At 39.9% G+C, this 14,469-nt stretch overlaps 1 protein-coding gene across 1 annotated transcript in view; it reads left to right on the forward strand.

The window, feature by feature from the left end:
- Positions 1 to 6,615: 6,615 nt before the first annotated feature.
- LOC134359022 (tetratricopeptide repeat protein 9A) overlaps positions 6,616 to 14,469 on the forward strand; it is a 118,182-nt gene continuing 110,328 nt past the window's right edge. The window contains exon 1 of the mRNA XM_063071871.1: positions 6,616 to 7,256. Coding sequence (XP_062927941.1) covers positions 6,845 to 7,256 — 412 coding nt within the window. The 5' untranslated portion in view covers positions 6,616 to 6,844. The remainder of the gene's footprint in view (positions 7,257 to 14,469) is intronic.

The raw sequence follows: 14,469 nt of genomic DNA on the forward strand, positions 1-14,469 counted from the left end.
TCAGAGTTGTATTGTACATGCATACTTTGACAATAAAATGAACCTTTGAAGGCCAATACAGATACCGTATGTATTTTCAGAATGCTACTGTACCCTCCCCCCACCCATCCTTCATACTGCACTGTTATTGATGGTGATCATAGAGTGAGGAATAAGCAAAGCCCGCCCATACAATCCCTTCATGCTGGAAATGGCACTGCCATATACTCAGTTACGATTCTTGAGTCTGCACCTGAGACATGCACCTGCTATTTAAAAGGAGACAAAAAATGTTATACATACCTTACACCAAGGCATAGCATCCGGCATGCATCCTTTTTTTTTGCAACTCAAAGAAGGTGACCATCATAAAAACACTCTCGCTCCCAATTCAAAAAATTATAGAGCAGAAAGAGATCTTTCTGTCTCATGCAACCATGCTGATGTTGGCTACTCACTGTAATTAACCAACTTAATCTCCCTTTCTTTAAAGATCATCCCTTTAAAATAATTATCCAGTACCACTTCAAATAAGAATGCAGTCTCCACCTCAGTACCCTCTTGTGGTGAAGTGCTGCAAAAATATTCTTCCTGCTTTGTTCCTGTTTGCTTTTGTCCTTCACGTTTACGGCATGATTATATGCTGACCTTAAGTGCTCTATGTTGCTTTGTCTCTACACTGCTTTAAATAATAAATGGACCATGAAGCAGCAGAGAAACTCATTGATGAGTTTGCCAGGAACATTGTTGATGAAAATCTAGCACACAGATTGGTTGCATCAGTACATATGCGTGAGGAAGAAGTGTAAGACAAAACTGCACGTAAATTCAGAGTTGGGAATGATGACGATGCCAAACAGCCACTGACTGTCCACCTGGGTGTCCAAGGTATTGATAGCGTACCTTCCTGGTGGTTCAATGTACACATTATTGTTTCATGTACAAAATTATTACAAGTAATATATAAAACTACCTTCATGTATAACCTGTATACATAATGTAAATCGATTTCATGTTTACACTTGGATCCCATGCTCAAGGTATCTCATTATACAGATGTGATTATTCCAAAATATCAAAAAAATCCAAAATCCAAAACACTTCTGGCCCTAAGCATTTCAGGTAAGGGGTGCTCAACCTGTATTAATAAAATATAATGTCAAACTTTGTATACCTAGCACTTTGAGGTGTGCAGCATTTTTCTCTACTGACACTACTAAGGCAGATACATTCACATTGCTCTCTGTGGGACACAGATTAGTCCAGCTTTCTGTCCAGGCCCTCTGCATAACAGCAACAGCTTTTACCGGAAATAAATTAATTGTATATGAAACACGTTGCAATGTTTCTGGAAAACAATGTTTCATAACAAAAGTTCCTCTCCTCAGCAACAACAGGAAGAAAGTTATATTAAATTACCAAACTGACATGAACAAAAATGAGGATTCAACCTACACAATGTCTTCCACTTAGGAAAGCCCACACAGTACATTGATCACAGAATCATGTTCTTAAACAGTGCTTTGATTCTTGGATTCACTACTTTTGAATACTGTCACTGTGAAAGTTTTCCAGATCTTGGGTCTATGAATCTACATTTACTAGTTTGATGCCTTGAGAAACAATAGATCAGAAAGGAGAAGTACATGGAACATCAAAACAGACCAGCAGCAAAGTATAAAAAAGTCATTTGATAATACTGTACTGAGGTTATTTTAGTAGACAACTTTTAACAATGAAATGCACACATTACCTTTTGAAATAATCAAAATAACAGCACTTAAATTGTGGTATTCGGTGTCACTACTATATTTGTGAAAGGTCGAAGCAAGTAATTTCTCCAAAGACATTTAGAGGTAGATAATTACCACATCATATTCCACTATGTTTAAACATTGTTAGACATTTGCAAATTAGATTTAGGAATCTGAACATTACCACACCTTCTTCCAAGACCGAAAGACATCATAAGGTACATGATGTCGTATTAGCTGAACAATACTTAACACGTTCGGATGAAACTATCTAACCTGATAATTTAATTGACTGCTAATCTTTATTTTGAATATATTGTTATGTATTTAACATTTCAGTAATATTGATTAATATTGTAAATATATGGTTTGATTAAGCATTCTTGTTCATTTAAATAATTCATTATGGGTTATATGTAAACTACGTGATTTGCATACATCATGACGCTACTACGTGATAAGTACATGCCTTGCTTAAAGTAAAAATTGAAGTACATATGTTTATCTCCTGGCTCCCCATTTTCCTTTTTTGGAGTTACAAAACATAGCAGTGATGATGAGGTATCTTAAAACCGAACCCAAGATGACTACCTACCCATTGAAGCACAGTGAGACATGCAAGTAAAAAAAATGCAGCGGAGAAAAAAAACAGTGCAGAATGTGCTTTTTTTTAAAGAAAAGGAGACGTTTGACTTAAAAAAAAGGCAGAGGGCGGAGAAATTCACCTGTTCATAAACAGTGAGCACCAGGTGATAATAATCATAAAAAAGAGCAGGAATTACTGGCTACATCGGAAAGATAGACATGTTCGATTGCACAAGGGATACCTGGATATTGTATATTGAGTGAATTGAACAGCATTTTAAAGTGAATGGCTAGCCAGTGAGAAGCGAGTGCCAATTTTGCAGAGCACATTGGATTTAAAAGCATACAATTTGCTTAAAGGTTTAACTGCTCCAACCAAACCAGCTGAAATGAGCTTTGCCTATATCATGACTGTTAATGCAGGAATATTTAGAACCAAAGCCATTGCTTATTACAGAATACTTTAGGTTTCATAAGTGGAATCAAAAGGAAGGGAAGTCCATTTCAAAGTTGTTGGCTGAATTGAAACAGTTGTCTGAGCATTGTCAATTCAGTGATGGGTTTAATGATGTATTGAGAGATTGTTTTGTTTATGGAATTTTACAAGAAAGCATTCAAAAATGGCTCTTAACTGAAGCACAACTTGCATTTAAAAGACCAGTTGAAATACCTATATCGATGGAAACAGCAGACAGAGCCGTAAATGAATTGCAGTCAGGAAATAAAGTGAGTGTGAACAAAATTGCAATGTCTAAGTGGAAACCTGTCTGGCCAAACAATTTGTACTACTGTTGTGGCAGGGGCTCACATACACCAGATGAATGCAGTTTCAAAGGCAAAATCTGCAGAAAATGCAACAAAGTAGGACAAAGAGCATGCTTGGCAGACAAAAATTAATGGACTACACAGGGAAGAAAAAAAAGCTAAAAATTCAAGTTACAGTTTCAAAAGAGCACTATTCTGCACGCTGTTGATGAAAAATCTGATAGTGTTAAGGGTGACACAGGACTGTGTAGTCTTGAAATTTATAATATGAAAATAAACAATAAACAAACAGTATGGTTTACACCAGAAGTGAAATATAAATTAATTAAAATGGAAGTGGACATTGTCTTGGCTATTTCAGTTGTTCCACAAAAAGTATTGAATGGCATTTCAAAGATACTGAACTGAAGCCTGCAGATATCCAATTAAGAATTTGTACTGGCAAAAAGATAACTCCTGTGAGAATGGCATTTGTGACAGTGAAATACAATAACCAACCCCACATATTGGGCTTGTATATGGTAAAAACAGGAGGGCCAACATTGTGGGGATATGAGTGACTGAGACACTCAGTCCCTCTCTCTCATTGGAAACTAACAGGTGTCTCTTAGTCCTTCTTTCTCAGGGAGAGATGTGTACCCTGCCCGGTGTCTCTCAGTCCCTCTCTCTCAGTCCCTCTCTCTCAGGGGGAGAACTATCATATCTCCTACAATAGAGTCAACAGAAAGCAAATTAACAAAGTTACTGGATGATGGTGCAACTGTTTCCATACTGTACACTATGAACCATTGCTCAACCAAAGACAAATAGGTATTGGTGCCAACCTCCGTGCCTCTGATTAGAGAGCATATTGGACCAAAGGAAAACCTGTTGCTTAGAGGAATTGTGAAACTGACAAAAGCAGTGGTCCGACTAAAACAGTTTTTGTAGGCAGCCTATCTGAGAAAGCCTCTGATATGTTAATCAGGCAATGACTTGTGAAATGTGGCTATGTTTTAAGCTGCAAGAGAGTTTGATAAGCTTCAGGAAAGTTGCAAGCATGCGACTTTTGTGAGTATAAAGAACCAGAATCTACTCTGTGTGCATTAAGGCTATTGCATGAACATCAATTGGGAGGTGAAAAGCTGAAAGTAAAAGTGGATGCAAATACCAAAGCTCAGCTGAATGAATGGAAGGCCAAAAAGAGTGAATGGAGATAGAAAAACAGAGGATTTGTCAGATGATGTTGATGTGGGGAAACCAAGAGGAGCGATCAGATCGTAAAGGGAGCAACAGAAGGATTAATAAGAGAATGATCCACGGTACTAAATGTGCCTTCCCAAGATCAAGATGCATAAACTAGAAGAAAAGGAAAGAGAAGAAACGTGCCCAGAGCTTTCAGAAACACTTCCCACAATCCCAGAGTCAACTCCTACAACCACAATGGACCTGAGATTTTTTTCACAGTCATAAGTCTCACCTGCAAAGCAGAGTGACCTCCTTGTCAGGAAAGACGTTATTCTATAGGAGTAAGAACTCCTCCATGGTAGTTGCATCTTTAGGCCTGAATGGGACAGTTTAAATTTACTATGCTGTGGATGTGTATAGTAGTTCTATTATATAGTATACTGTGTATATAGTTGAGATGCTTTCTCTTTTGAGTTGGAATTTATAGCTAATCGGGGAAGGGTGTTGTGTATATAATATTTCAGTAATATTGTAAATATATTCTTCGATTAAGCATTCTTGTTTGTTTAAATAATTCATTATGGGTTATGTGTAAGAATACGTGAATTGCATACGTCATCACGCTATCACATGATACATACTCACCTTGCTTAAAGTAAAAATGGAGTATACACATTGATCTCCCGGGCCCCTTGTTTCCCTTTCAATTAGTTTTTATGTTTTGGAGTTAAAAAACTTTACATTAATCTTTAAAGTAAAAGATGTAACAGCTGTTAAAATCATAAATGGATTAATTGTATATGAATGAACCACGAATTTCTGCACTGAGTAGTATAATTTTAAGACGAATGATTAGAATCATTCAACAGATATTCGTAAAGTATCAATATAGAACAATGTCGGAAGTTACTAGTCTTATCACGGGAATCCATTCCAAAAATATATATTTAGGTATGTATGGTCTAACAGGTCACTAGGAATGAATGAGACACAATGAGGAGAAAAGAAATAAATTGGAAACAGGACTAGTGGCAATATTCTGAGAAATGGCTTTGACCTCCAAATGGTCTCCTTCAATAACATGGAAGTACAAAAGGAAGACCTTATTTTTTCATTAGCCAGCTACAGACAAAAGGACATGTCCAAAAGTAATTTTCCAAAGGAGAGCAGGAAGGTCAATCTAGTCAGGCAGAATCTGTGGAAAGAGAAACAGAGATAAGTTGCCATTCCGATCGAAGATCCTGATCTAGAACAGCTCTAGAAAATGGAGTAATTTGCTGTCCGTCGGGAGGTTGGACATTCTCTGTGTGACTGCTTGGGTTCCCTCAAGGTGCTCCAATTTCTCCCCACATGTGAAAGATACACAGCTGGGTAGTTTTACTGGCCACTGAACTGCCCATAGTTTGTGGGAGAGAGTGTGTGAGTGTGTGTGCGTGTGCGCGCGTGTGTGTGTGTGTGTGTGTGTGTGTGTGTGTGGGGGGGAGGGGGATGTGGAAAGAATAAAATAGGATTAGTTTGATTCTATGCTTGGCGGTTAACTCTGTCTCACTTGGCTAGAAAGCCTGTTTTGAAGCTCTGATACCTGGTTTTATTTCAGATTTCCAGCTAGCACAAGATTCAGGTTTTGGCAAGTGAAATTGTTTGAGATTAACACCTCCCTAAAACTATCAATGAAATGCACCAATGAATAGTGCAAACAAGTGAGATCTGGTGATTTATCATTGGATTTGTTGCTCTTACTCATCCCTCAGGAATGAGAGTGCTTGAATAATTGGATTTGCCTTCTTCAAGAAGAAGTGGTTTGGGGAGGGTCGGTTGCGTGTTCCCACCCGGTACAATACCTAAGCATCATAGGTGGCAATAGAACAGGGAGGGGAAGGGGCCGGATGATAGTGGAGGACCAAATCCATTACTGAGTCTTTGACCAAACTCATCCATTGTTTGGACAACAGCCCTCAACAGAGAACACCTACACTCTTTGAAGGATGAAAGAGGGAAGCTGAAGGTTAACATTTTGAGTCTTATGCATCAGAGACAATTACTTTTTATGTTGATTTTGCGAAGCAAAATACACAAAATGCTGGAAGAACTCAGCTGGTCAGGCAGCATCTACGGAAATGGATAAAAAGTCGACGTGACGGGCCGAGACCCTTCCTCAAGATTGATTTTTCAACATAAGTAATGGATTGCCCTTTGTATACCCGCCCGGCTGGGTACGCGTATATTATGTACAGAATCCCTGAATGCAGCGACGAGGTTAGATGTCCAGGTCTTGGCTGACCACATCTTCAAACCAGTGGCCCTCGTACTTCTTTCGATCCTGCATCAGGTTGGATTACGTGTAGATTGCTCCAGCTCTTCCGGGTCAGGAAAACAGGGAAAACCTAAGCAACTGCCCCCACCTCTCGTCCCCAAAAAAAATCACAGCGGCGGAGCTCGTGGTGCATCCGTCGGACAAGTCCAGTCAGCGGAGTAAGGCAAACGCGAGCACACCCCACACGCCACCACACACCCAACAGGCGGCTTGTTTGTTTGCAGCTGCCAGCACCATGAAACAGTTCGGCGGCGGCAGCGGCAGCGGCAGCAGCTAAGAGATGGAAGATAAAAAGCCAGCTGGCATCAGGCACATCTCCAGCCCTGGGCGGTCAGGAGATGCAGCCAGAGCCGGGGGAGGAGGCGGCGGCACGGTGCATCTGTCCCAGTGCGACCTGAGTGTGATCAAGGGGGAGCACGGCCAGTCCGACCCGCAGGAGATCATCCGGCGAGCGCTGGACTTCAAGAGCCAGGGCAACCAGTGCTACAAGGAGAAGAAATTCCGCGAAGCCATCGGCAAGTATCACCGGGCACTGCTGGAGATGAAGGGCTTCCTGGCAGTGGGCGAATCCGAGTCATCGTCCTCCGCGGTCCAGGTTCACCCTACCCCGAGCAGAACGTCCGTGAAACTGACCGAGGAGGAGAGGAAGCTGGTGGAGAGCAGCGAGATCGAGTGCTACAACAGTTTGGCAGGTGAGTCGCCGTCAGCCGGTACGCGATCTGTTCGTGACCCTAATTGTTGCCGTGTGTTTCGATAAGGGAGAGTTCGTTTTTTTTTTACTTTCGAAAGAGAAGAAGGGGTTAACACCATTCGCTGTCTCTTAGCAGAATGTTTTGGCTTTCTCAAGCTAGAAGCAGCGAACATGGAAATCACAATCGAAGACAGTTAAGCGAACGCAGTGAGATGAGAGACGAACCGAACTGCACATTTTTGTTGGTATCTCGCTCCACCTGTTCCTTTACCCTTTGATCATCCATACTGTCTTGGGTGTTAACATTTGCAAATGGGATTTGCTGAGATCTTATATTATGGAAATAGTGACATCACAGTGTAGATTAGTGCAAGGTTTAGTGATACAGACCATTACAAATGATCCACCAGGATGTTATTCAGTGAAATATTCCTCACCACGTGAACGTCCTTATCAAATACTGATAAATGCATCAATGTCAGAGGAAACAGCAATTTCTCTGTCAAGAGCAAACACGTTATTATAAATTTATGAATCAAGCACAAGTTTGAGTTTGGACTGCTTGGCTCAGTATTTAAGTTCTATCATTTCATCATGAATGTTTTTGAAGGGTGCCTGTTGAAGGGTCCCTGTTGACTTGTGGTACCAGCATCAACTAGTGATATGGACCCTAAAACAATTTACAACACCCAGAGCTTAAGCAGGACAGGCGACCCATGCAGCAGGCATAAGGGAACGGTTGTCAAGATCTCACTGCTTTTAAGCACAGGGCTTAAAGCCTTTGCCCATCCATAATGTTTTTGCATATCTTTTGGGTAAGGGAAAGGTTTGCTGCAGTATGATATGTATGAGGCCTACATTCTGAGCCATTGCTATTCACTAAACACAGTCTGTATTTTCTATGTTATGAATATTTCAGAAGAATATATTAATGAAAGACCTAAAGGTCTTTGAAGAAAGTGGAAAAATCTGAAAGATATATTAGATCAAAAAGCTGGTAGCTTTTAGCATTTAATGTGTTTATGACTCAATATCAACATTTAAAATAAGCAGTTAATGGTTGCATATAAATTCACATGATGTCAAGCGGAGATCATGAATTAATCGGTGTCATAGTTTGCATACAAAATAAATACATTAGCACAGTGCAGGGAAGCTTCAGCCTGATCACACGAAGCTCTGAAACATAATTGGAAAAATTGTCTCAATTTTCTGTAGTGATAGTAATAATTATACATGAGACCATTAGGAGTGTGAAAGGTAGTTGTGAGGTGGCCAGCCATTCATTCATCCATCAAAGAAATGGTTGACCTATAAATTAGGCACTGCATGAAGGTTTCAAGCCAGCTTGTGCACATCAGAGATTTTCTTCTTCTAGCTGCCGCAGTTTTGTACTAAAAGCTGTTTCAAGTACATATTTCATGTAAGGCTTGGGGCATTCTGCACTATAATGCAATTTGAAGAAAAAGCCTTATTGATCTCCAACATTATGCAAAATGTGTGGCCACTTTACCTTGTTTTGCTGTAAGGCGATGAAGCAAGGTAAAGAAATTTTCCAAGTCTGCAAATGGAGGAGTGCATGATGGTCTACAGTATTTAGTAAAATGGGAATGTCATCAGCTGATGCCTTTCTGCTACAACATGCAAAAGGTGAAGTGACATGAAATTGTTAAGAATGCCTTGTAATCGCAGTCGGTTCTGAAAGACGTCATGAGAAGTTGGAGAATTCCAAAATTGGTCTGCTTTTCTATATGCAGTAAAGCACCATAAATTAAAATATAATAGTTAATAATAGAATATTATTGGAACTAATTTAACATTATGATGCTATATCTTAGTGTGCACTGCATGTAAATCTATTATAGTAAACTGCATGTTGTGATATTTAACTGACTCATGTTCTTTCTGTGTGTAGAAGTGCTTAGAATGGAGACAAGATAGCTAATGCAGTTATTCGTTATTTCTTGAGGTCATTTAAAAAGACTCCGGACTGTTCTAAATTTAGAACAGCCCTGCCTTGTGAGGTCAAGGGACTACAAATTGAAAGAGGTGTATCTCAAATGGCAGAACTAACATTAGTTCTTTTGTAGTTTTCCTGAAATTTAATTGGAAAGATTGTGAGGCCAACTTTGGGTGGAGGTTTGGATCTGCTGAAGGCTAGTGTGGTTTCTCCATCTGCACCATTTCATGACTTTGATATATACTTGCATTTGTAACTTTGATTGATTTTTCCGAGAGGATGTTGATGATATTATTGGGGCAAATAGTCATCAGGGATTTTGCTCTGACCTCTGTTGGAAGTGTTGTGTGTAGTGATTGAGTAATCAGAAGAGATATCAAGCTTTTGTGATCCAGCAGACATTGTGTGCCCTTGAAAGGTAAACTGTGCTTTACAATTAACAGCTGGTAAATTGATTTATTATTGTCATATATACAGTGAAGACTTTGTTTTGCATGCCATCCATAGAGATTATTTAATCACATCAGTGCAAGGGAATAGTACAAAGTAGTACAATAGCAGAATGCCGGAGCACCGCAAAAAGCAGAATTTCCTAGTGGCCAACCATTTTAATTCCAATCTCCATTCCCATTCCGGGATGTCAGTCCACGGCCTCCTCTCCGGCCACGATGAGGCCATTCTCAGGGTGGAGGAGCAGCACTCCATATTCTGTCTGAGTAGCCTCCAACCTGATGATATGAACATCATTTTCACCAACTTTTAGTAATTTTAGCCCCTCTCCCTTCTCTCCTTCAGTTCCTTGCTCTGATTCCCCCCCCCCTTTACCTCTTCTTGCTGCCTATCACCTTTTCTGGTGCTCCTTCTTTCCTTTCTCCAAGTCCACTCTTCTCTCCCTATCAGATTCCTTCTTCTCCAGCATTCTGCCTTTTCCACCTGTCACCTTACTTCTCACTTAATCCCCCCCTCCTTCACCCGCCTGGCTCCACCTTCAAGCTTGTTTTCATTTTCGGGATTCTTCCCCCTTCCTTCCTAGTCCTGATGAAGGGTCTCGGCCCGAAATACTGACTGTTTATTCCTCTCCATAGATCCTGCCTGACCTTCTGAATTCCTCCAGCATATTGTGTGTGTTGCTGAGAATGCAGAATAAAGTGTTACAGTTACAGAGTACACTGAAGACAGGCAAGAAGATGCAAGGCCTTAATGAGGTGGATTGTGAGAGCAAGAGACCATCTTACCATACTAGGGAAACATTCAATAGTCTTATATTTGCAAATAAACTAAAATTTGATCACGGAAATTAAGCTGTTTGGAAAATGGAAGAACTGAATTGCTTTATAACACATTAATATTTCTTCGATATTGATTTTCCCTTGTAAGAAATTATCACCTTTTAAAATACCTTGCTTCCATTTCATTTGCTCATTGTTATTTTCTTTCAATATAACTTGATTTCTATTTACCCTGATTCTCAATTCATTTCTTTGCCTGCACTCTGTAAACTCACCTCATGTTTTTCATTGTGGCTTAATATCCATCGCAATTCACTCCAAATATTTATTGGCCGGCATCATGGGAGAACAGTCAGAGATAATGTGATATGTTTAGCATGAGAGCATCAGCAGAAATAAAAACTGGCTCTGTTGGCCACTGAATGATAGTGCAGTTCATTTGCCAGATATTCATACTGAAATGCTGTGATCTGAAATCTCTATAAGAGTCTAATAGGTTGCACGTGCCTGTGGTGTTGGGTCAGAATGGAAACAGGATTTGGTGAAGTTAGAAAAAAAATCATACATTAGAGGACTTTCTAATGCCATAGCAAAGTTACTAGTTGATGTGGTCAGCAAGATTTCACTAGATGGGGCTCTTGTGTCAGACAGTTCTTTCCATATAATGCTGCAGACATCTGGCAGCCTGATGTCTCCATAGACATTAGCAGAGTGAAAGAGGCTGCTGGTTTTTGTACCCTGAGGGTTGGTTTATCAGTACACCATTGATATTAGGCGCTCTTGCTATTACACTGTTATTTTCTCGCTGCAAGGCCCACCTCATGATCACTCAAAGTGGCGATACAGTTTAAAGCACAAATCGTTACAAATATTGAAACAACATCAATAGCTGGCTTTTTCATGCCATCTTCACCATGGGAAGATCTCCCAAAGCACTTCCCAGGAGAATTCTCAAACAATGTTTGATACTGAACTATACAGAGTAATCTTAGGACAGGTAGCAAAACGCTTAGTCAAAGTAATATGTACTGTAGTTTTAGTTTAGAGGTACCTGAGAGGAGATTTAAAAATGCAGACACATGAACTTAGGACACCTTAAGTGCCAATGGAGGAATAGTTTAAATTTGAGCTTGTGCAAGCAGCCAGAACCGGTGCAGCATGATTATGTGGCGTGTCAGCCGAGGTGGGGACGGGCAAGACCAGGTAAGGATTTGAAAACGAGTGTGAATATTCACGCCCATCATGGGCACTAGCCTCCGTAGTGTCCAGGACATCTTTAAGGTGCGATGCCTCAAAAAGGCAGCGTCCATCATTAAAGACCCCTATCACCCAGGTCATGCCTTGTTCTCTTTGCTACCATCAGGGAGGAGGTGCGGAAGCCTGAAGGCACACTCAGTGACACAGGAACCGCTTCTTCCCCTTTGCCATCCGATTTCTGAATGGACATTGAACCTGTCAATATGACCTCGCTACTTTTATATTTCTGTTTTTGCACTACTTATTTAACTATTTACTATATATACGCACACACTGTAATTCACACCTTTTTTTTTGCTTTTTCCTATTATTATGTATTGCATTGTGCTACTGCCACAAAGACAATAAATTTCACGACATATGCTAGTGATATTAAACTGGCAAATTCTGATTCTGATCCTGATATTTAAATGTTTTGGATTAGGACCCTGATGTCTGTCACAGAGTTCAAGTTCAAGTTTATCTTCACCGGTATACACATCCAGGTTATAAACACCATGAAAACTAGTTTTACTGCAACAGCAAAGTACATTTCAAACATAACAGACATAAATTTCACAAACTTAAATTAACAAATTATAGATAACTTATATGACACAACAAAGCAAAAGTAACTATATATACATACACACACACACACACATATATATATGTATATATATATATAAGTATATATATATATATATATATATATATATATATATATATATGATAACAAGTGCTCAGGGTGCTATGTCAGGAAAGAACGAATCAAGACATTGGAATCAGTGGACTGAATTTTTCCCCTTGGAGAGAAAGCCAGATAGGAAGGTGGGCAGTTCACCCAGGAAGGGCTATCCCACGCAGGAAGACTGACCAGTCATACCCTTTCAACATTTAAAAATGTTACGTTCTAATGTAGTGTGAAGGTCATTTACCCTAACCCTAATGCCTTCATCTTAGAAATATTTTTGCTGTGTTTTATTAAGACAAATTGTTTAAGTTGCTGGGTGTGTGCAGTAAGAAACAACGAAATAGGTTTGCTTTCTTGTTGGTACACTCATGTTTCCATGGTGACTGGCTATCAGTCAAAGTTGTGACAAAGCTACTATTTTGTAGGATTTTATCATTATAGATTTGGAGGTTTCCAATTAATTCTGGGCGGTAGAAGATTCAAGTTTTCAAGCTGTCACATTCAAGTAACAACGTGTGAGATTCTGAGCATCATTGCTTTAATACCTGACCAGATTAATGAAGCGCTGAAGCTTTACTATATGTCATAGCCATCGTCTTTGAAATATTGGGCAACCAGTTCGAAAATACCTTGACAAGATGCTGTAAAATATGATGTTTTTAGGTCTTTAATGAAAGCTTTACTTTCAATTTAGTTGAAACTCCAGTCACATGTATTTAAACAATTACTGATGCATTGCAATTTTGATCAAAGGAACCAGTGGCATCAAAGAACTGAGCAGACAGAATACAGGTTGAGTAGCCCTTCTCCTAAATGCTTCCAGCCAGATGTGTTTTGGATTTCCAATTTTTTCAGATTTTGGAATACGTAAGTTCAAGTTGAAGTTTAATTGTCATTCAACCATATGTGAATACAGTACTCATGAATACAGCCAAACAAAACAGCATTGTTCTGGGGCCAAGGTGCAAAACACAATGCCGACAATTATACACAGCGCAAAGCACATATAGCACACATAAGACAGCAAGCACATATAAATATCAGTAACATACAGTTGCACAAAAAAAAATATAGTCCATTATCCTGTGTCCCATGAAAGTTGTGGCAGTCTGCAGTTGAACACAATACAGCTTGTCTTCTGTCAAATGGACACTGGGGGCAGCACTGACTCCAGCTTGGATGCCATGCCACACCGCCTGCGATGGAGTGCACTGTCTCCGATGCCTCTCTCCTGGGTGTCTGTAAACAGGCATCACTGCTGCTCGGGGCCTGGTCCTTGCATTGACCAAGGCCACACAGTTCCCTCACCATCTGCCCCTGCAGTCCACCAATAAGTTAGTGAATTGGACTTTCAGCATTTCATATTAACAATGTCCAACAGGGTGTTGCGATCACAGGAGAAGCAACTATGATGATCACACTATTAAACTGCACACTGCCTTCACGCACCAACTTCTCCAACGCCCCTCTGGCACAGACAGAAGTACAATCCACACCAAGTCCAGCTCCTTCGGTTTCTCTGCCAACGAGCTACTCACTCGCGTGGTAGACCCGCAGTACTTTAAATTTTTAATTTCTAGCAAGGTCTTGCAATCATAAAAACATATTTTAAAAGGACAATAACACTCTTGGTTGGCCCCGTAGAAGCCACTGCAATCAAATGCACCGCCGTCTTATCGGAAGCTAATGAGATCTAATGAGATAGCTTGGGATCGCCATCATTCCCGACTCTGAATTTACGTACTACCGATACGCAGTGTTTGTTTTACACTAGTTTATCACGTATGCACTGATGCAGCCATATAGTGCATTAGATTTTCATCAGCGATGATCTTGGGAAACACATCAATAAATTCCTCTGCTGTTTCGTGATCAGCGGATGTTTTATCACCATATTTCTTTAACAATTTAATGTTGTATTTCTGCAACCAGCCTGCTTAATCTTCACAATTGCCTTCAATTTTCGGCTTGTCATGATATATCTTTGTTTGTTTCATGATCAGCATACCATTAAGTTGCATATGTTCACTCCAATGCTGATGAATCCACTCTTTCAATGCACAGTCGAGATCTTTTTTCGCTTTATGCAGTGTTT

Source organism: Mobula hypostoma, chromosome 1, assembly GCF_963921235.1.
Source record: "Mobula hypostoma chromosome 1, sMobHyp1.1, whole genome shotgun sequence".
Taxonomy (NCBI): Eukaryota; Metazoa; Chordata; class Chondrichthyes; order Myliobatiformes; family Myliobatidae; genus Mobula; species Mobula hypostoma.